The sequence below is a fragment of the Lynx canadensis genome, chromosome D2 (assembly GCF_007474595.2).
Source record: "Lynx canadensis isolate LIC74 chromosome D2, mLynCan4.pri.v2, whole genome shotgun sequence".
Taxonomy (NCBI): domain Eukaryota; kingdom Metazoa; phylum Chordata; class Mammalia; order Carnivora; family Felidae; genus Lynx; species Lynx canadensis.
The window spans coordinates 50,352,735-50,373,599 of record NC_044313.2 but is presented as its reverse complement, the minus strand read 5'-3'; the positions used below and the strand labels follow the sequence as shown (position 1 = coordinate 50,373,599).

Below are 20,865 nucleotides of genomic sequence, written 5' to 3'. Positions count from 1 at the left end.
GTTAGCCAATCTAGGGTGGTGGGCTCAAGGCTGCAGCAGAGGTACAGTCTCTGTTGGGGGGGTCCTGGAGGTAAGAACAGACCAAGGCTAGGAACAGGAGTGCTGGGGTGTGGTAATCACTTGTTTACTCATCTCTCTGCCCTCGAGTTGAGCTTCTTCAGTGCAAGACACATGCTTTGTCTCCCTGGAATTCTGCAAAGTGCAAAGAGTGCAAGGCACATTTAATAAACGATGATTAAATGCAGGAATGACTGGGGAGCAGAATCTCATGAGGTGCTGGAAGTATACATAAGAGATAAAGTGGTAAACTAGGAAAGTCGAAGCAGGGAAGGCTTGGGAGTTGAGTATCAAATCCTGAAACAAGGTGCCTCTTGCTCATTAGAAGCAAAGAGACTGGAAAAGAAGGATATAGAAAAAAAGAATAGCAGCGATGTACTCTGGGGATCTCACATTCGCCTTGAATCAATGTGCCAAAATGCAAATACAATTCTAAGATACAGACAGCAATTTATCCTTGGGAATCTCTACAGATCCTCCTACAAGGGGTGTGCTTCTCAGAACACGTCTTCAGACCAGCCAGGATTGATGTCCTGAGATTAAATATTTTCTTGTATCATTGATACCATTGTTTTTGGTAAAGCAAAATAAGCTTTGCTCATCCAGTTTTTATAGTCCTTCTTATGGTTTTACTCAGTGTCTCCACATAGATAGGACCGGGGGTGGATGAGAAAGGGGCTTAGGTTGAGGGAGGGTATAAGAAAGAGAAGCTAGACCGCCTTTACAATGGAAAACAGGATAAAATCAGCCATAAGTTAGCAGGAATTCAATTCTTGTTTCTAAAATAAAATGTCCCAATATGTCCAATGCAGGAAGTTGCTGCTGGTTGTGAAAATAATTACAGGGGAACAGAAATGACTTTTTTCCAGAAAAAAAAATGCCACTTGTCACAAAAAGGTCTTAAACCAGCAATCTGCAATAAAACTGTTGTAATAACAAGTTAGATTGCTTTCTTGGTAATTATTAAGTAGAGATCTACCAAATTTGACAATGACATTATATAAGGCCTTTTTTTTTTAGTGCTAGCATCATCTGTTAAATACAGTAGTTTCAACCCAGATGTTCCTGAACAAAGGCTCTTAAGAATTAGAGTCCAACTGTTTCTACCTACCCAGAGGGACATAAATTGTTCTTGCCATTAAATCAGCCTCCTTGACTAGAAAGATTGCTTGCTGATGTGAATTAAGCGAAGAAACCTGTCTCAGAACCTGTACTTTCGAATGTGCCCAAGAAGGGTGTGTGAAGATGTGGTTTGGGGCTGTTGAAAATGAGTCACCTAGGAGTGAGTGGGTGAAGAGAGAAGAGGTAGCTTTCATTGTGCCCTGCAAACCCAGCTTCCCCTGAAATACAGGCCCCTCTTCTGCGATCCAGAGGGACCCTGGCAATGTCAGGCTGATGCATGTAATCAGAGTAGATGTGGATGTAAATACTGTGCATTGGGAAACCAGATCTTTAGGATCTAGGGGCTAGAATGAAAAAGATTCAGATTTAGGAGCTTTGATTTAAAATGATAGGCTCTCGAAATGGAAACATCTAGTTAAAGGAAATTTGAAACAGCAGGATTTATAAGACTCAGGACCAAGAAAAAGGAAGTGATTTAAAATGCTCATGGAGATGTTCAGATTTCATTTCCCAATAGCTTTGATAGAGGTGGAGCGGGCATCAGAACACCCCCACCTGAAACACACACACATGCATGCACACACACACACACACACTCACAATATCTCCACTACCACACCTGAGACACTTGATTTTATTAATAATTACATTCTTTGATATAGACAGCGAGCATTTGCCTAAAATATGAATAAATGCATTTTAGAAAACTGTATTACTATTATTAGTCAGAAACAAAATGTAAACTGTGTGTTTGTTATGTGGACCTAATATCAAGTGAAGCCCCTAACATCTCATTTCCAACGGACTGCCTCCTTGACCCTCCTGAAGAGAATTCTAGATGTGCCACTGTCTCTGTGGCCTTCGATTAAAAGTTTAACAGATTTTAGGGGCACCTGGGTGGCTCAGGCAGTTAAGCATCTGACTCTTGATTTCAGCTCAGGTCATGATCTCATGGTTCATGGATTTAAGCCCCATATTGGGCTCTGCACTGACATTGTGGAGCCTGCTTGGGATTCTCTCTCTCTCTCTCTCTCTCTCTCTCTCTCTCTCTCTCTCTCTCCATCTCTCTATTCCCCTCTCCCCCACCTCTCTCTCCCTCAAAACTTAAAAAAAAAGTTTTAACAGTTTTTAGGGTCATTTGTTTATTCACTAACATGTAGAAAGATTACTGGTCATCTCTGGGTCTCTGTAGTAGAAATCATCATAAATATTGTATTCCTATCTGTGTTCATAAATGTTGTCTTAACTACAATACCACCCCTCAAATAATTAGATGAATAGGGCCACCTTGTTCAGGAAAAATATTTTTTAAAGATGAGACTTGAGTCCCTCCACAATTTCTAACAAAATTCTCATTTCTGCAGCCTGGCTAAATGAATCCATCAAATGACAATCAGGCTTGCCAGCTTCTCTCTGCTCAATGTTCAAATTCAGAAATCCTTCCCTAAAATCTACTGATCTGCTAGAACTCAAGTTCAAGTGGCTCTAGTTTTCATTTTACAGGAGACCCAGCTTTCCCCAGGTAGTCTTAAATCTCTCTCAAGCAGCTTCACTGGAAAGATCTGTCCATGCAGAACAACACAGCACGAGAGCATGATTTTCTTCTTGTTTAGGAGCCCTGAATGCAAGTGGACGAGGGGATGGAGAAGCCCCCTCCAACCTCTACACTGTCTTCAGTCATCACAAAAGCATCCATGCTCACATCTAGACCGAGGGCAGAACTCCTGCCCTGTAGCACCACGAAGATCTGACCAGAGTTCCCCCAAGTTACCCAGGCATTAAATACTCCACATCAAATCTGAATTTTAACTACTCCATCAGCTGCAGGGGGACAGAGAGAGACACACTGTATTTTAAATACATCTTTTGTCCTAATCCCCTCTGAGCTGTAAAACCCAATACAATTAAGCTTTTATATTTTGCAAGCGATGAATGACTGACTAATACCCTCACTGAGAAAGCCAGGACCTGGAACATGGTGTTCTTGCCATAACCCAACCTCAGAACCTGTGGTTTCCTCCTGCTCCTCCTTCCCCACTTCTCTGGTCTCCCCTCTGCCTTCACTTTCTTGTCTGGAGGCAGACAAAAAAAACTCTGTCGCTGTTTCCCCCTGAAAACATCACACGTCAAAAGAAATCTGATTTGTCTCTTTCTCCCATCTAAAAGGGAAATCAGTTTGCTCTTGTTGGAAAATCGAAGAGATGCTATGTGGCTCCCAGCCTCCCAACTGCTTACTGCTTAGAATTCCCTCTTCCCTCTTTATTCCCTCTCTGAATCCAATCTCCTTACAAGACACAGCTCAAGTGTCTTCTCTTCTAGGAAGCCTCTCCTGCTCACCCCCCAGCCTACAGGGAGTTCTCACCCCCTCTCTCAGCCTCTGTCCTCCAGTGTGCACCCATCAAATACTTCTCCATAGGTGCTTAGTTCTCTCTGAGGATGGGTATTCTTTCTTTCTTTTTTTCCAAATGTTTATTTATTTATTTTGAGAGAGAGAGCACAGGCGCACATGTGAGTGGGGGAGGGGCAGAGAGGGAGGGATACAGAATCCCAAGCAGGCTCCACGCTGTCAGCACAGAGCCTGACTCGGGGTTCAATCTCATGAACCATGAGATCACGACCTCAGCCGAATCAAGAGTCGGATGCTTAACTGTCTGAGCCACCCAGGTGCCCTGGGTATTATTTTTCTTCGCCAGACTTAAAACTCTCTGAAAGCAGCTACTGTAGGGAAACAGAGTTCTTTACTTTTCATTTATAAGTACTGTCATTAATCCTTTAAGGTGTGCATACTTGATTAAATCTAATTGCAGTTTCCTTTAGAGATGGCACCATGCCTGGCACACTGCACACATATCCTAAGTTTATTAAATATCTAGTCGACTGACTGGCTGGTGACTGACAGACCACTGACTGCCTGCAGAACTTTTCTAGAGGGTAAGAGTAAGTATAACCTGGAAATGCCACAATGGAATCCCTTTCTTTCTTGGTGCTTATGTTGTACTTGATGGGACAGGACTGGAGGAGGTGGGAAAAGAGGAGGTGGGAGAGGGAAAAGAATATCGGCACTATTGAGAGATAAGTAATGTTCCTATTTCAGAGATGAGGATCCTGGGGTAAACACCATGTCCAAAGTCAGGCAGCTGGTAACTATCAGAGGAAGGAGGTATGGAGAAATCAAATACCTTGTCCCAAATTACACATCCACCAAGTGGCTGCTCTGAGGGTTTGAGATTCCAAGGTCACACTCTACAATATCAAGCATCATCCTATTATGGGGACCGATCAAATACAAGACCCTTTAGTGGCAAACATGGCCTCAGACAGCAGCTCCTTGATTCCTGCAAGCTTGGCGCTGGCCCCTCGCACCCTCCATGGTCCCTTGCTGGGGAAGGTGGGGAATGGGAGGGAGAGGGAGCAGGTGGTTTTGTGGTGTTCAGAGCACAATGGATGGCACCTTCTCTTTCAGATCCCAAAGCTCCTTTGCCTTGATCGTACTGTCACACAGACCCAGGGGCAAGCCAGCTATGCAAAATGAAGGGGGTTGCTTAGGAGTTGCTGGCTCTTAAAAGGAACACCCTAAGGGCATCCTGGGGAAGGTCTAGGACATAGCCACCATGATCTTGCCAACAAAGCCAAGAGGCACCTTTGTGGGTTGCATCCTGAATTGTCCTTATTTCCTCTGCATCTTGGCATTTAGCGCTTCTCTGTTCTCTGCAGCCTGAAGTTGCTCTCATGATGTCCGGTGGAAGCCTCACCAAGAGCATTAAAGGGCTCAGCACCCCAATGCTTTTTTCCTATACTGATTTGGATAAGGCATGGAGAGAGGGCAGAGCAGTCAGGAGTGTGCCTGGCGTGGCAGAGTGTAGATTCAGCCTGTCTTCCAGGAGATTGAAGAAAATGTGAAGCAGGAATGGTGGCAAGGAAACTCACACAAAGGCCCAAATGTTAACATTAGCTTGTCAAATATGGCCCACCCATATTCTATGATTTGCCTAAAATCAGAGAGAAACATTCCAGTGACTGAGCCCAAAGTGCAGAGTAAGGGGAGTTTATTCCAGCCTGTGGTGTAGAGGGATGAGGAAGGAGGGGGTAGGGGGAGGTCCCAGGCATCAGACTTTGAATCAGAATCACCTGTCTTTGCTTATAAAAAAAGTACAGATGTGGGGGACTCCCCCAGATATTAAAATCTGGAGATGGAGTCTAGAAATCTCTCCACTTAGTACACTCCCCAGGAGATTCTTAATTAGCCAGCTTTCCTCCAGCAGCTCCTCCAAGCTGCTCTCAATTACACAGGCCCAGCATCAGAACCCTGGCTCTGTCACTTGTGCACTAGGTGGCTTTGGAGGGGCACCAACATCCTCTGAGTCCCAGTGTCCTTGTTCATAAACCAGGAAGTGTGGCATTAATAGAAACCACAGGATTGTTGTGTGGATAAAATGAGAAGACGTAAATGAAATATTTAGAAATGGTACTGTGTTTTGTCTAAGTTAGTGACACACGGAACAAAGGTGCATCTTCTGATGACACACGCAGTGAGGCCACAAGGCCGGTGCCCAGAAGTCTGAGGACATAGCTGGTGTGAGTCTCCCCCGGGCAAGAGGGAACACCTCTCCACTAGAAATTTTTAAAAAGCTTGCCTTGTGGGGGCCTTCGGCCCTCCTGCCTCTCCTCTTCCCCACTCTGTTCTCTGGGGAAATAACTTCAAATTTCATCTGTGTATCCTGCTCCCTTATCTTTCCACAGAACGTTTCTCCTGGCTTCTGAGGAAACTCCAAGCTCTCCTGGGCGGTGATCCCACCCTGCAAGGGGGCATACTGCCAGCTAGGGGAAGAGCAAATTTATTTCTTTTCATGCTTTAAGACGTTATTGGCTGCATATTGTTTTAATGCAGCACATAATTACAGAAACCACTCTGAAAATCTGTATATTTTATCTGTGCTTTATTGTCCCCAGAATATTCCCCAATTCTTTTTCTTCTACATGAACCAGCTTAAAATATATTTCAGCGTCCTTTATGTCATCTCGAAATTGAATAGCCAATTCTTACTGTAATGAAAATACTTATGCGCCAGCCCGGTGATATACAACACTACACTCTAATTACGGCTGTGCTTTAATTAACCTGAATTGAAGAGTGTTATCATTAAACTGCTGGTAACTTTGAGTTATGGCTTTTCTTTAATTTAAAGTAGAAAACACAGATAATTAAGCCTCCAGATAATCAAATGCTTGAGGAGAGCTTCAATGTTTTGGGATGTTCCTAAATCTCATTAAATGTCCTTTCTTTATTGATTATTCCTACCTCTGCTGTATCATTGTGTTAAACGAATAATAGCACTAAGTTGAACACATTCTCACTCACATCAGAAGTTTGTGGGTTTTTTTTTTTTTTTTTTTTTGTATTCTAGAAGCTGTGCTGAACAAATATTAAATTCTCTGACAACGAGGTGTGTCTGAAAGATTCTCTCCTCCTCAGGACATGTTTTAAACATGCAAATCCATCAAAGGAAATATTTACAGCAGCCACTAGTGTCCAGCTCTTGAGCTGGCTCCGAAGGGCAGTGAAGTTTCACACCACCCAGGGAGTTCTTGACAAAGTCACATGGCAGTGGGGCCAGGCCCAGGGTATCAATGCAGATCTGGCCTGGTTTAAGACAACAGAGAGGGGAGGACCTACACTAACCCCTTCTTTACAACAAATTAGAGCCAGTTAGCGTCTGGTAGAAATGCAAGTGCACATCAGGTTTTCAAGAGAGGCCAAAAATCTGGTTTTTATGTGAAATACCACTATTTTGAAATATTTGCAATTAACTGTTAAGAAATGAAACACTGCACAGGGCACTTAAGGGAGTCAAATTTACCTTGTGGGTATCCCAGTTGCAGCCTCTAGGGGGAGCAATTCTAACCTTGCGGTTTAATGCTCTTAAAACAAACTGACTTGGCTCTCCTTGGCTCTCCGCAGCAGAGTAAGAAAAGCAGTGGGAATGCAGGCTTCCAAGGAAGCACTCATGGTAGATATAAACACTGGTCAAGCCAGGGAAAATCAACAGCCAAGGAGGGCATCTTCACACACACCTCTGCTAATGCCCCCAATGCCATAGGACCCCTCTGGGTACTGGCAGCTTTGCCGTGTGCTCAGACCACCCCTACATTATATAGGAGGCCTCCATTTTTTTTTTTTTTTTTTAACATAGAACCAGCCTCTATTAAAAGTCTTGAATTCTCCTGGGCTTTCTATCCTAGGCAGTCCAAACCCCAAGGTGGAGAAAATCCCCTGGGACGGCCTCAATGTTCCAGGACCTGAGGCCTCTGAATGGTTAACTTCTTTCTGTGGCAGAAAGAGAAATAGCTCTCACAGAAAGGAACACATGGGAGTTACAATAGGGCATCCATTTTCAGAAAATAACTCCTTCCGAATCAATTACCTATTCACTTTTCCAGTCCATTTAGCGTTTAAACTTTCGCTTAGAGACAGGGTGGGAAATTTCAGTAAAGAGCCAAACCGTTTTGGATTGCTTAGGGTCTGGGCCCAGGGACAGACACAGTACACCTGCTGTGTCCTGTGACAGGAGTCTCCAGGTAAACACCGCCTCCCAGGTGTTCTGTCCCCTCTCTGCTCTGCACAGAACAGAAAGCTAGAAGACAGAAGAGCCCAAGGGTCCCCAGGACCATCCTTTTTAGACCTCCCTTTCCAGAAGGTGGGTTTCATTTGTAGGTACTCAGCACAAGGGAATAGCTTTTCATCCTCAGCCCAGTGGTTCCAAGATTCCCCTATTTCTGCCCAGTTTTTATCAGCAAGACTGAGGTTATCAAATCTTTTGCTAAAGTGTCAATGGATTAACAAGGCTTAATGTTTCAACATTCCCAGGGAGTTTATGCTTTCATAGGGGACAAAACCCCCGTTTGACTTGCACCCAACATTTGAGATTCCAAGTGGGAAATCTAAGGCATCATCATGATGGAAGTTTCTCGGGGTCCAGGACCCGTGTAACTCTTGAGTTCATATCCCTTAAATGATCACCTATGCTACTTTGAGGGGCCATGGCCAGCTGGGGCTGCCTCTTGTTCAAATCCATCCTGCTGAGCCAATAATAAGGAAAAGCTAAGCCTTCTCATTGTCATAACATGGTGGTTGTTCATGTCAGGAGCTAAATTGCTAAGAGCTTCTCAAGGCCTCCTTCCATACATTTGGTTCCACATTTCCTCAGCAGTATTTGAATGCACTTTGAATAATGGCTTCTCAGATGTCTCTATGATCTGATTTGACTGAAAGATATTAAAATTCCTTTCATCAAGGAGCAGGCAAGATTTGTTTTCATCCTGGTAAAAAGACATGGGTTCCTGCCACCCATCATACTGTGTCTACACCACAGGAGCCTAATTCAAGACATGCAGGAACACTGTGGTTCATAATTTAATGCAAATAATGGACCTAAGTATAAGGTTCTCAGAGCTGTGGGGAAAAGTAGGGCCAGCAGAAATCCCCAAGGCAGAGACCATGTAATGACCCACCTTCCTGTTCACCACACAAGACAGAGCACACAGGTTACCCTCAGTAATTGTTGAGTACCCCAGCTGTGTTGGGCAGGCGTAAGGTATCTTCCCTGAAAGGGGCACATTAAATACCCCTGAGAGCCAAAGAGCACATGGTTAATGGTCACTTACTCACAAACAGTAGGGAAGGACAGACCCACGAAGGCACTGGAGAGATATTCTGTGTACATTTCATTTGAGACTCCTTCCAAGTAGTATTTCTGCCACGTGTCTTCCTCAATCTAGAGAGAAGAACACAGGAGGTTCAAGATATGACAGCACACTATAAAAGAAAAACCGGAGTTTACCATCTGGCAAATGAATGAATGCCCTAGTTATGTGATGGTGACTGTCTTCAGCAACCAGGACCACAACCACATCGTCCACGTGAAGCTTTCCATGCTCCTAAGCTCTTAGAATGGAAGTACATCCTCTCTAAAGCACCATTTTTCTAACCTGTATGCTTTTCAAGGGTGTGAAGCATGGGCATTCACCCACAATACTGGTGGGCAAGTAAATCGATACAAGTGCTTTGAAGAGCAATTTTGCAAGTGTTATAAAAATTTTTTAAAGGACATGTTCTCTTACACAACCATTCCATTTTAAGTATTCATAGCAAAGAAACAAATAGACACATATACAGAGACATATGTATAAGAACATCCTTCCTATTAATAAAAAATTGGAAAAAAACACAAATGGTACATTTTTCAATGGAATACAAAGAAATAATTAAAAATGATGGTGAAAATGTATATCTGCTCATATAGCAATTATGTAAAAATTACCAAATAATGTTAGTAGTCTGACCCTATTAAAATACCCTATAATTATCTGAATGCTTGTAAAGCCATAGAAAAATCTAGAAAACTTTATACTAAAACACTAACACTAACTATCTCTGAGTGGAAGACTAACACTTTTCTCTATAGATTTCTGAGTTGTCTGAAGGCTTTTACAATGAGTGTGTATGTGTGTGTGTGTGTATGCATATATATATATATGTAAAAATAAAACAATAACACAATAGAACAATACGTATATTTCTACTTTGGGAAAAAAAAGGTTTTTCCAACCACACCCTGAGTATCACAAAAAGTAAAATGTTGTTTCAGACAGGCCTTACCCCAGATTTCATTAAAATGTGTCTTTTTTCCTAATTTATCAAGCTCTACTGGTTTTCCCAACAACCCTCTTCATGCTAAGCATTTCTAGAAGGATTTTACATTGGAAGTGATCTTTAAAAATTATAGCGTGAATAACAACAAGAATGCTGAGCCCCTATAGGAGGTCAAAGACCTTGGGATTCCCAAGGCAGGCAGACTGAGTAGTCCCTGGGAGTCTGTAGGCTGTGGCCTCCCATGTATACCTCTACATAAGGTGAGGAGATGAGAGGCACCTTCCCAGCCAACAGGAAGTGACTCCTTACAATTTCTTGGGCTGATGCTGAATTAGAAGGCATCTTGCTTATGGCCCATAATCAGTTAGCTAGGGGAAATGCAATGCTAGAAGTTGAAAGAGACTTGGAAACAGTGGGAAATGAACACCTACCATCTACTGGGTGACACCCTGGAATACAAAAAAGGCAGGACTCACTTAGAAATAAATTGAATGCTCCCTGCTTCTATGTTATTTGCCTGCTTTGTGCAAGTCTGGGTGATTAGAGTATGTGGGTTAACCTCATTAGTTTGAGCTGCTTCTAACCTACTCCCACACATTAGACATTAGCTATGCAGTGCTGCTGGGTATGGGCTGTTTATCTACAAATTGGTCTTCCCCAGAGTGGGGTCTTTAAAAAAAAAGCACTCAACCATTTCTACTGCTAAACTGTATGATTTTTAAAAATTAACTGCAATGTGTTTAACTAAGCATAAACTTTTTAATTTCCCTGAATCATAAGATTTCAACTTTTTTTTCAAATAAAAGATATTTTGACTTTATAAGCAAAGGCCATTAATTCTAACTAATTTGAAGAAAGCCTAGTCTGCATTAGTAAATAATTTGAAATATAGAATAGTTGGGGAATTACAGTACCATAATTTGTTTTATTGGTAAATAGGATACTATATGGAGAATTGCCAATGATAAATCCTCATGGTAGAGCTTCATGGGAAAATAGTGTTTTTGAAATGGAAGAATTCAGCCTATTCTCTCAGCAGAGACATTCCCTTTATAATGCGTTATGTTACTAGTTTAACCTGATTTTCAAAACAATGAAAATAGGAGCCTTTATCTCGATTATTATTGATTGGTGGTGGTATTCCTCAGTTAATATAATTTTAATATGGTCCTTTTAGTTATGGCCAGTATTTTCATACCTCTGTATCCTAATAGAACTATTCTTTTTTTTTTAACATTTCCTTTTTTAAAAAAAATTATTTTTATTTATGCATTTAATTATTTATGTTTATTTATTTTTAATGTTTTTAATATTTATTTTTTTTTTTGAGAGAGACAGACAGAATACGAGTGGGTTAGGGGCAGAGAGAGAGGGAGACAGTTTCCCAAGCAGGCTCCAGGCTCCAAGCTGTCAGCACAGAGCCCGACACGGGGCTCGAACTGATGAGCTGTGAGATCATGACCTGAGCCCAAGTCGGATGCTCAACCGACTAAGCCACCCAGGTGCCCCTATTTATTTATTTTTGAGAGAGAGTGGGGGCAGAGGGAGAAAGAGAGAGAATCCCAAGAAGACTCTGCGTTGTCAATGCAGAGCCCAACATGGGGCTCAAATTCATGAACCCAGAGATCACGACCTAAGCTGAAATCAAGAGTCAGATGATTAGCTGACCCAGCCACCCAACAGCCCTTGCAACTACTCTATAGACCAAATTTTATTGTAAGTTAATCATTAAATATTTTTATTAAGTAGACACAAATTTTTGCAGGATAATAGTATTATTCATGTTTGTTTTGAACATAGCAAATATTCATTCAATTATTCATTCAGCAAAGACTTACTGAGCATATTCAGTATCTATTCAGGACCTATTCCAGTTGCTGATTAGATCTTATTTAAACTGGTATTTATCTGCCCATTTTTTTTCTCTTTGCTGGAAGAAGCACCAGATGTCTAGCTAAGATATCTAACCAGATATACCTTTTCCTGATTTTTTCCCATATTTTTCTTTCTGCAGGTTTTGCCTTTGTGGCTGATCAAAAACATTTAAGGGATTCAATATCAAATAACTGGAAAAAAAACATACAGAACTTTTCTGGAAAGCAAAATGCCTCTTCTACATCTATCTGTGGATTCTGAGACGGTATCTACAATGCTAGATAGAGTAGCACTGAAGGGACTGTTTAAACACTGAGAGGTTTCACTTCATTGCTTAAGATTTTTGCTTAAGATTGCCACATCTTTAACACTATTTCTATATAGATAAGCCAACATGTTTTTGAGATTCCTAACAAAGGTGTTCTGGGGCACCAGGGTGGCTCAGTCAGTTGAGTATACGACTCCTGATTTCGGCTCAGGTCATGATCTCATGGTTCGTGAGTTCAAGCCTCGTGTCAAGCTCTGTGCTGACAGTGCAATATCTATAATTGTAAGGGCAGAAGAACCAGTAATTATAATGAATCCTAAGACCTTTTAATCCTTAAGGGCAAGAATGACAAGTTGTGACAGATCAACAATAAGAACAGGCTAATCACATCAGGAGAATCAGGAAATGAGCCCCAACCCAGGACACTGACACCATAGCACACAGCAGACTCAGACAAGAGAACCTCAATCTTCATCCCAAGGCAAGGGCTCAAACTATCTATCACTTCTTACCAAGGTTTACCTTTCTAAGTCTCAAACCTGGCATCTTTGACTGGCTGAAAAAAACAAAACTGAAAGGACATATTCTTTTACCTTTGTCAGCAGTAAAGACATGCATTCTTTTTTTAAATTTTTTTTTAAATTTTTATTTTTATATTTGAAAGAGAGAGAGACAGAGCACACGCAGGAGAGGGGCAGAGAGAGAGGGAGACACAGAATGTATCTGAAGCAGACTCCAGGCTCTGAACTGTCAGCACAGAGCCCGACATGAAGCTCGAACTCAGGAACTGTGAGATCATGACCTGGACTGAAGTTGGAAGCTTAACCGACTGAGCCACCCAGGCGCCCCAAGAAATGCATTCTTAAGAAAGGAAAAATAAGTGTAATATATGTTGAGTTGAAAACATTTGTGCTTCACCCAAGAGAGATGGCAGTGAACAAAGAGAGCTAGAAAAGGTGGAGCGAGTTACTGTCATTATGATTTCCCTTTTACAGGGGACTAAACTGAAGCACAGAGAGGTTAAGTAACACACTAATAGTCACAAAGCCAATTGTTGGTGTGAATAAGATTCAGAGTTCATACTCTTAACCACCCACCATGTCACCTTTTGCTAGAGATGACAGAGTAAATATATAAGGAGGGAGTGGTGCTAGGATCTTGGGGGGCAGGATGGATTTGCTGTATATGAGTACCTAAGAGGGGAAATATCAGAACAGAAGCTCACCAATGACTCAAATTCTTAAACCCTGGAGCCCATGACCTTATGAGAGGTTGATGAAGAGTAACATTAATTTTGAGTTGTAAACCGATGGAAGGGAAAAGATACTTGCAAATGACACATCAGCTAAAGGGTTAGTATCCAAAATCTATAGAGAACTTACCAAACTCAACACCCAAAAAACAAATAATCCCGTGAAGAAATGGGCAGAGGAAGTGAATAGACACTTTTCCAAAGAAGATACCCAGATGGCCAACAGAAACATGAAAAGATGTTCAATGTCACTCATCATCAGGGAAATACAAATCAAAACCACACTGAGATACCACCTCACGCCAGTCAGAGTGGCTAAAATGAACAACTCAGGAAACTATAGATGCTGGCGAGGATGTGGAGAAACGGGAACCCTCCTGCACTGTTGGTGGGAATGCAAACTGGCGCAGCCACTCTGGAAAACAGTACAGAGGTTCCTCAAAATATTACAAATAGAACTACCTTACAACCCAGCAATAGCACTGCTAGGAATTTATCCAAGGGATATAGGAGTGCTGATTCATAGGGGCACATGTACCCCAATGTTTATAGCAGCACTTTCAACAATAACCAAATTATGGGAAGAGCCTAAATGTCCATCAACCAATAAATGGATAAAGAAAATGTGGTTTATATATACACTGGAATACTACTTGGCAATGAGAAAGAATGAAATCATGCCATTTGCAGAAATGTGGATAGAACTGGAAGGTATTATGCTGAGTGAAATAAGTTAGTCAGAGAAGGACAGATATCATGTTTTCATTTATATTTGGAACTTGAGAAACTTAATAGAAGACCATGGGAGAAGGGAAGGGGAAAAAATAGTTACAAACAGAGAGGGAGGGAGGCAAACCCATAAGAGACTCTTAAATACAGAGAACAAACTGAGGGTTGATGGGAGGTGGGGCAGAGGGGGAAAGTGGGTGATGGGCATTGAGGAGGCCACTTGTTGGGATGAGCACTGGGTGTTGTATGTAAGCAATGAACCACACGAGTCTACCCCAAAAACCAAGAGCACACTTTACACACTATATGTTAGCCGAGTTGACAATAAATTATATTTAAAAAAATAAAAAATGAAAATGAAAATGGAAAACAAATTTTGAGTTGCACTGAGAGTGTGGGCCTCCTCTCACAGCATGACAGCATCCTTTCTACTCTACAAAATGGAACCATCTCAGCCTACAACTTCTTTCCTCAAATAGTACATGCTATTCTCCACATTTGTGTTGTGAAGGTATTTTTAACTGTAATGTAATGTACACACTTCCCAGCAGAAAAATGAAGGAATGGGACCAAAGTGACTTAAGGAAAGGTGCCAAAATTAATTTGCCAGCCATGCAGCCATCAGTCAAAGGCAAAGCATTTCCTGAGGCAGCAATTTCTCCTTTGGCTGTCACATCAAACTCCAGCTGTTTTAGAAGAGCAAAGATGAGCAGGTGATGTGCTGTGGCTCCTGATTCATCAAATACTCACTCACAGAATCTTCAGTGAGAAAGGGAAATTGAGCCATTGGGCTAGCTCGTCTACACTGCTTGTGGGCTTATTTATGTTTTCTCCATTATCTAATTTTTCAACCAGTCTAGTTCAACCCCCCGAGTGAATGGTTGTACACCAACTCATGGGCAGACAGCTCCACCATCAAAGGGTACCTGCCAACTGGAAACATGAGCCTTGGCTTCGAAGGAAGTGACACCTTCTTGATCCTAGATTCTGCATGTGTTACTAATGGTGGGTCGGTAATGACACCTTTTATTTTTTATGCTTTCTCTGATTAGAGTGAAACTGTGTTTCTCTAATGCTAACAACCCAGTGAATGTGAAAAATCAACCATCCTGGCTGGGGTATGCTACAACCACGGTGATTTCTGCTCCCAGCGAAGAGTCTGAACGACCGTGGTGATTACGGTCAAATAATTTTGCTAACGTCTGTCCCCACCTCTGGAGTCATGTAAATAATTCCGGAGATTATCTAATATGCCAATTCTTATTTAACTGAAAACAAGTACACTATTTTAATCCAAATATATTGATATTATGCACATCAAAAATAATGAACTAAAAGGAAATTATAAAAACCAATGACCATTATGTTAATGGCTGCAATAAGAAGACGGGAGTCATCACACACACACTAACATTGCCCCAAACTGGTAGTAGGAGACTAGTGTATTAGCAGGTATTCAACGCATTACAATTTTTTTAATCTATCCAAATTTTAAGTTAATATTTTTCTCTAAAGAATGCACAGTTATAAATCATCAAACTGCTTTGATAAGAATTAACTAGTCACGGGGCACCTGGGTGGCTCAGTCGGTTAAGCGTCCAACTTCGGCTCAGGTCATGATCTCACAGTTTGTGAGTTTGAGCCCTGAGTCGGGCTCTGTGCTGACAGCTCGGAGTCTGGAGCCTGCTTCGGATTCTGTGTCTCCTTCTCTCTCTGCCCCTCCCCCACTTGTGCTCTGCCTCTCTCTCTATCAAAAATAAATAAAATATTTAAAAAAAAGAGAATTAACTAGTCACATCTGAATGAACTTTGTACATATAAATCACACAATACCTTGGAAGGTTTATACTTTCCATTAGGGAAAAAAAAAAATGTTTTAAATCACACAATACATTGTCACTGTGACAATGACATGAACTGACGACCAAGTGCCTTAGATACCATTAAACGTATTAATTCCTACAACAAACAAAAAAAGGAAGAAAAGAAAGAAAAAAAAAAGAAAGAACCCACAGGAAGTGTCAAGCCCTTGACTATAATAATAAACACAGGATCAGCATTTATGGTCTCTAGGCTGATGAGTGTATGGGTGGTTATTAAAATGTGTGGGGCCATTTATCCCCATTCTTTAACAGCATGCTCTGTCACTGAGAAAAATCTGATTTAATGTTGCATCTAATCATTTCTTGCTGGAACGAACAATGTTAAGGACAACTGAGTGTTAAGAAGTCTTTATCATTGGGCTTTTTGGATTCTCTCTCTCCTCATTTCCTCCACACACCAATCTTAACATATTTGTCCCAGTTTTTATCAATGGGCACAGGGCTACCTCTTTCGCCTTCCCTTTCTCGCCTCAACGTTCTTCAGTATAATGACAAATCCTAAGACCAACTCGTGGTATTAAAAAAATAAAGCCTTTGCATCTCGCTAGCTTATGTCCTCACAGGTGCCAGAACAGAGAATGCCTCGCTGCACAGCTTTCTGGGGGTGGGATAAACTGGTGATAAAGTTGAAACCAAAGGAGAGAAGCAGAGGAGATGGGGGCGGGGGGGAATGCACGGTGATTTGCACCTTTTCAGAATGTATTTCTTCTCCATGCCAAATTGCACTTCAATGCTGTACTTCTTGGATGTGGACTCAGGTCGGCTGCCCTTCTGAGAGCAGCATGGGATTTCAGGGACTCCATAACGATTTGGCATTCCACAATTATGGCCTATTTCAGATTGCATTCTCCAGAATGTGAGAGCAGGACGAAAGGATTTCAGACTCGTCCAAAGCCTTCAGGACAATGTCAATTAAAACAAATTATTTGGGATTTGATGGAATGCCAGATAACTGGTTGCTTCAGCACTGAACGAATAAATAAACAACTCCGAAGATTAATTCTGGGTGGACTTGAGCCAAATCTCTTAGACCCAGACTAGTGGGCTGCAGACTATCAAATGAGATTTCTTCCATCAGGCATTATGAGAAAAAAAAAAAAAACAAAAAACTCCCATATGAGGTGTTCTGAGAGCGACTGACAGACACAGCATGCAAGAGTGTAAGAATATATGGTGTTTCCTCTGCTATATTACCTCCAGCCCAGATTATTCTGAAAACACAAAGAGTGCCAGAGGGGCTAAAGCTAAAAGGGCTTAGTGCAAAGAGTGATATGAGAACTTTTTTTTTAAAGTTTATTTATTTATTTTGAAAGAGAGAGCATGAGCAGGGGAGGGGCAGAGAGAGTGAGAGTGAGAGAGAGAGAATCCCATGTAGGCTCTGCACTGGCAGCACAGAGTCCCAAAAGGGGCTCCAACTCGCAAAGTGTGAGATCATGACCTAAGCTGAAATCAAAAGTCGGATGCTTAATTGACTGAGCTACCCAGGTGCCCTGATAGGAGAACTTTTTTTAAGGAATTATTATTTAGAAATGATTTAAGAAAGTATTGCTTCTGTGGCCAGAAATTGGTATTTTTCTCAATATGTTAGAAGGCTTCTCTACTCTCTCCCGATTTTTCTCTCCAGTGAAGAAAGGATATCTTATGCTTAAGAGATGTCAGAACTCATTAAAGGTTGGCCTATTCACTCTCTGTCCAAATAGGACTTTGGCTTTGCAATCTCGCTAATGGTTAGGAACATCCTCATTTGTGCTTCAAATAATAAGGTTCTTAAAATATCATGAAAAGAATTCTAATCTGGGTAGAGCAAGCAGGAAGTAAATGTTCTCAAGCAGATGCCTGCTGAGCAATCCTCATGAGAAAGCAATCCTCATGGGGATTCAGCCCCTGGCGTGCAGGATTATCCAGGACAGAGCTTCTCAATCCATTTGAGGTAGGGGACCAGGTTTTGTTTTGATTTCCAACGTCCACTCTTTTGCAGACTCAAACTTCTGCAAAATCTAACAGAAATGAATTCCAAAAAAAAAAAAAAAAAAAAAAAGAAAAAGATATGCCAAGTACAGTTCCCAAATTTTTCTTGTTCAATTCAACCATTATAAAATTAATCTATCAAATTGCTCTCAAAGTTCCTAAGAACTTGCTCTCATTTTCTGTACTTTGTCCCTCGTGGATGAGTAGCATACAGTTCACAGCACCCATCCATGGACTCGCTGACAGATGTGCTGGCCTTCTCTTACAAACCCAACTTCCCACAATTCCCCCCAAGTTTTGGCAAAGTAGGAGTATTCTCAGCTATTTCCCAAAGTAAGCGCATCAGAACTTACTAACAGGTATTATCTCGAATGCACAGAGTGGAGAGAGGGTCACCATGAAAATATAGGTTATTTTGAGGGCAGAAAATTCTATCTGAATCTCCAGTGTAGCCTATGTATCCAGCAGTAGCTCAATAATATTTGGAAGAAGTAGATTTGGGAAGGACTGGAATTCACAAAGCCAAACTGGGTTTTTTGTTTTTGTTTTTGTTTTTGCAATGGTTAGAGACTTAACATGTTAATAGTAGTTGTAAATCTGCAAACATGGCATTTAGTCACATGATCCTTTATTTCAAGGAGTAGCTCATGGAGATAGGTAATGCTAATCTAAAAACTTTCCTTCTTTCTGATTTCCCTACCACTTTGTTTCCCTTGATCCTTCTGTTGGAAATATATATAAATCCCTATTTTCAATTGTCAAATCCAATTCTTCCTATAAAGTTTGCATCATATGCCCCCTCACTGGTGAGGCTTTTCATTTCCCAGGTTGACATGCTCTTCTTTGCCTTATTGGAAATGCTAATCAAGCCCATTTCTAGGGGGCTTGGGAGGGCTACATGGGGTTATCAGTACAGAATGATTAGAACACTATCTGGCCCACAGTAAGTGCTCAGTGCATGTTAACTATCATTAGCTACCATCATAGCATTCAAGTCTTCTAACATCTGACGAGAGCTACAGCAAAGTAGCATTTGGAACATGAGCCCCTCCTTATGCACTCAACTTTGTATCTTCCAGAACAAGCAACATACTACCTTCTAAGGTGCTTATATAAGAGGTGCTCAATTAATATTTGTTGCATTGAACGAAGCAAGACAAAAACTAGAGAAAGAGACACAATGAAACAAGCAGTTTTCCTAAGTATCTAATCACAAGTCAGCACTGATGACTTCACAGCATTTAGTGTCGGACCATGCAATGAACCAATTCCTGCCTCCAAATGTTGAAAAATTCTGTATTAGGTTCTAATAAGGAATGGGTAGAACTGGGTCAATTTTAGACTTCCCAGAAAACTTCATACTAGGAGCAATATTTTTCTGGAAAATTTTGTTATCACAGAACTTCTTTGGTTACTTAACAAGCGGCTTATGGTTTTCTAAATTCTAAATCCAGTAACTTAGAGGCTTGAGTTTGAAAGAAGGAATTCTCAAGAGCTGGTATACTGCCATCAATCCAACTAATGTTCTTCTTCCCACTAGCTAGGAGTCTCACTGCCATCCCTGAAGAAAGAAGCCCCCTTTGTGTCCTTGTCTCATGACCACACTGTCTTCCGCACGGGACTTAGCCTTCTGTCTTCTCTTTGCCATCATTTTTTTGGATTGCAATGTAAAGTCAAACAACAATTCAACAGGGAACAGACTGAGCCCAGAAGAGGCTACATTTGGCAATCCCATTACCCCCAAATTCTGAGAAACAATGGTTTATTGATTGATTGATTGATTGGTTACTGGATGGATAGGAAGGGAATTAGAAAAGAAAAGCATTCTCCATCACAGAAACTATGAGCTGGCTTTGAAGAGACAAACCACCACAGCATTGCCTATGCCTTTGCAGGATCTTCAGTATCTTAGATGGTTTGGTTTATTGCTGCTATCACTCTGGATAATTTCTCACCAGGGGGCACTTCTGAGGCTTACTTAACAAAAGTCTTCTGAGGCTCTGAGTCCACAGCTGCCCAAACTCTGACGTGCATGTAAATCATGCAAGGTTCTTACTGAAATGTGGTTTCTGATGCCATGGTCCTGGGTGGGGGCTGATTCTGCATTTCTAACAGGCTCCAAGACAACAATGACGCTGCCCGGACATAGACCACACTTTGACTAGCAAAGGTCTATTCCCTAAGACAGTGAAGAACAGAAAACAAGTATTCTCCATCATGCCTTTGAAGAATAAAGATTAAGGAGAATCAATCACAATCCTTTAAATTACAGATGAAAAAGAATGTTCTCCACAGATATCACTAAATACTGGAGCCAGTTACAGAGAAAGCTTAAACCTAATTAAGCACTGAGAATCCAAGTGTTTGGGTTGTTTTGGTAATTAGTCTAAACAATATTCCAGGAGTCCAGATTTATCTACTTAGTCTCTCTCCATTGACTCAGTGACCCCAATGATAGTTTAGCTTCCATTTCAATGTGGGCTGTGTAAAGACAGAACAATGAGATGGCTATATTTAATTCAATTAAAAATAAAGTTTCAAAAAATGGCCCTGATTTGGATCCCTAATTTCTATTCAACTTCCCCATTTTAGGACACAGCATCGAGTGTGAGGACAAAAACGCTTGCCAACTCAGTCCCGTTTTAGTGACAGCAGATTCTGGATACTTATGTCTCCTATCGCTGTACAATACGGCCTAATAAAGTCGAGCCAAAGAGACTAGATTTCATTTCAGAGCAAAGGGTTCAGCCATAAACTTTTGCTTTCTGGCTGAACAGAGCCATTCCAGCCGCAAGCATAAATTCTGCTAGTTTTAGGTATCAGGGTGATTGGGAAGCCAAATGGGTTATTTGTGAGCCAGGTATCCAAGGCAGAGGCACCCGCTTTATTGTGTATTCATTGTTATCTGGAACATCTCTTGCCAGCTACAGAATATTTTCACAGGAAGTTAGAAATGACTTCAGAAATTCCCCTCTGTGGCTTCCTGGAGTGGATTTTAGGCCTCATCAAAAAGACATTTGGTTCAGAGATTGAAAGTGGGCAGCTTATAAGTTGCCGAGGC

The 20,865-nt window shown here is 41.3% G+C and overlaps 1 protein-coding gene across 5 annotated transcripts in view; it reads right to left on the bottom strand.

The window, feature by feature from the left end:
- The window catches only part of KCNMA1 (potassium calcium-activated channel subfamily M alpha 1), a 734,126-nt gene that overhangs the window by 152,242 nt on the left and 561,019 nt on the right, over positions 1–20,865 (bottom strand). For all 5 annotated transcript variants that reach the window (XM_030334400.1, XM_030334401.1, XM_030334398.1 and 2 more), the window contains exon 15: positions 8,842–8,951. In XM_030334400.1, coding sequence (XP_030190260.1) covers positions 8,842–8,951 — 110 coding nt within the window. The remainder of the gene's footprint in view (positions 1–8,841; positions 8,952–20,865) is intronic.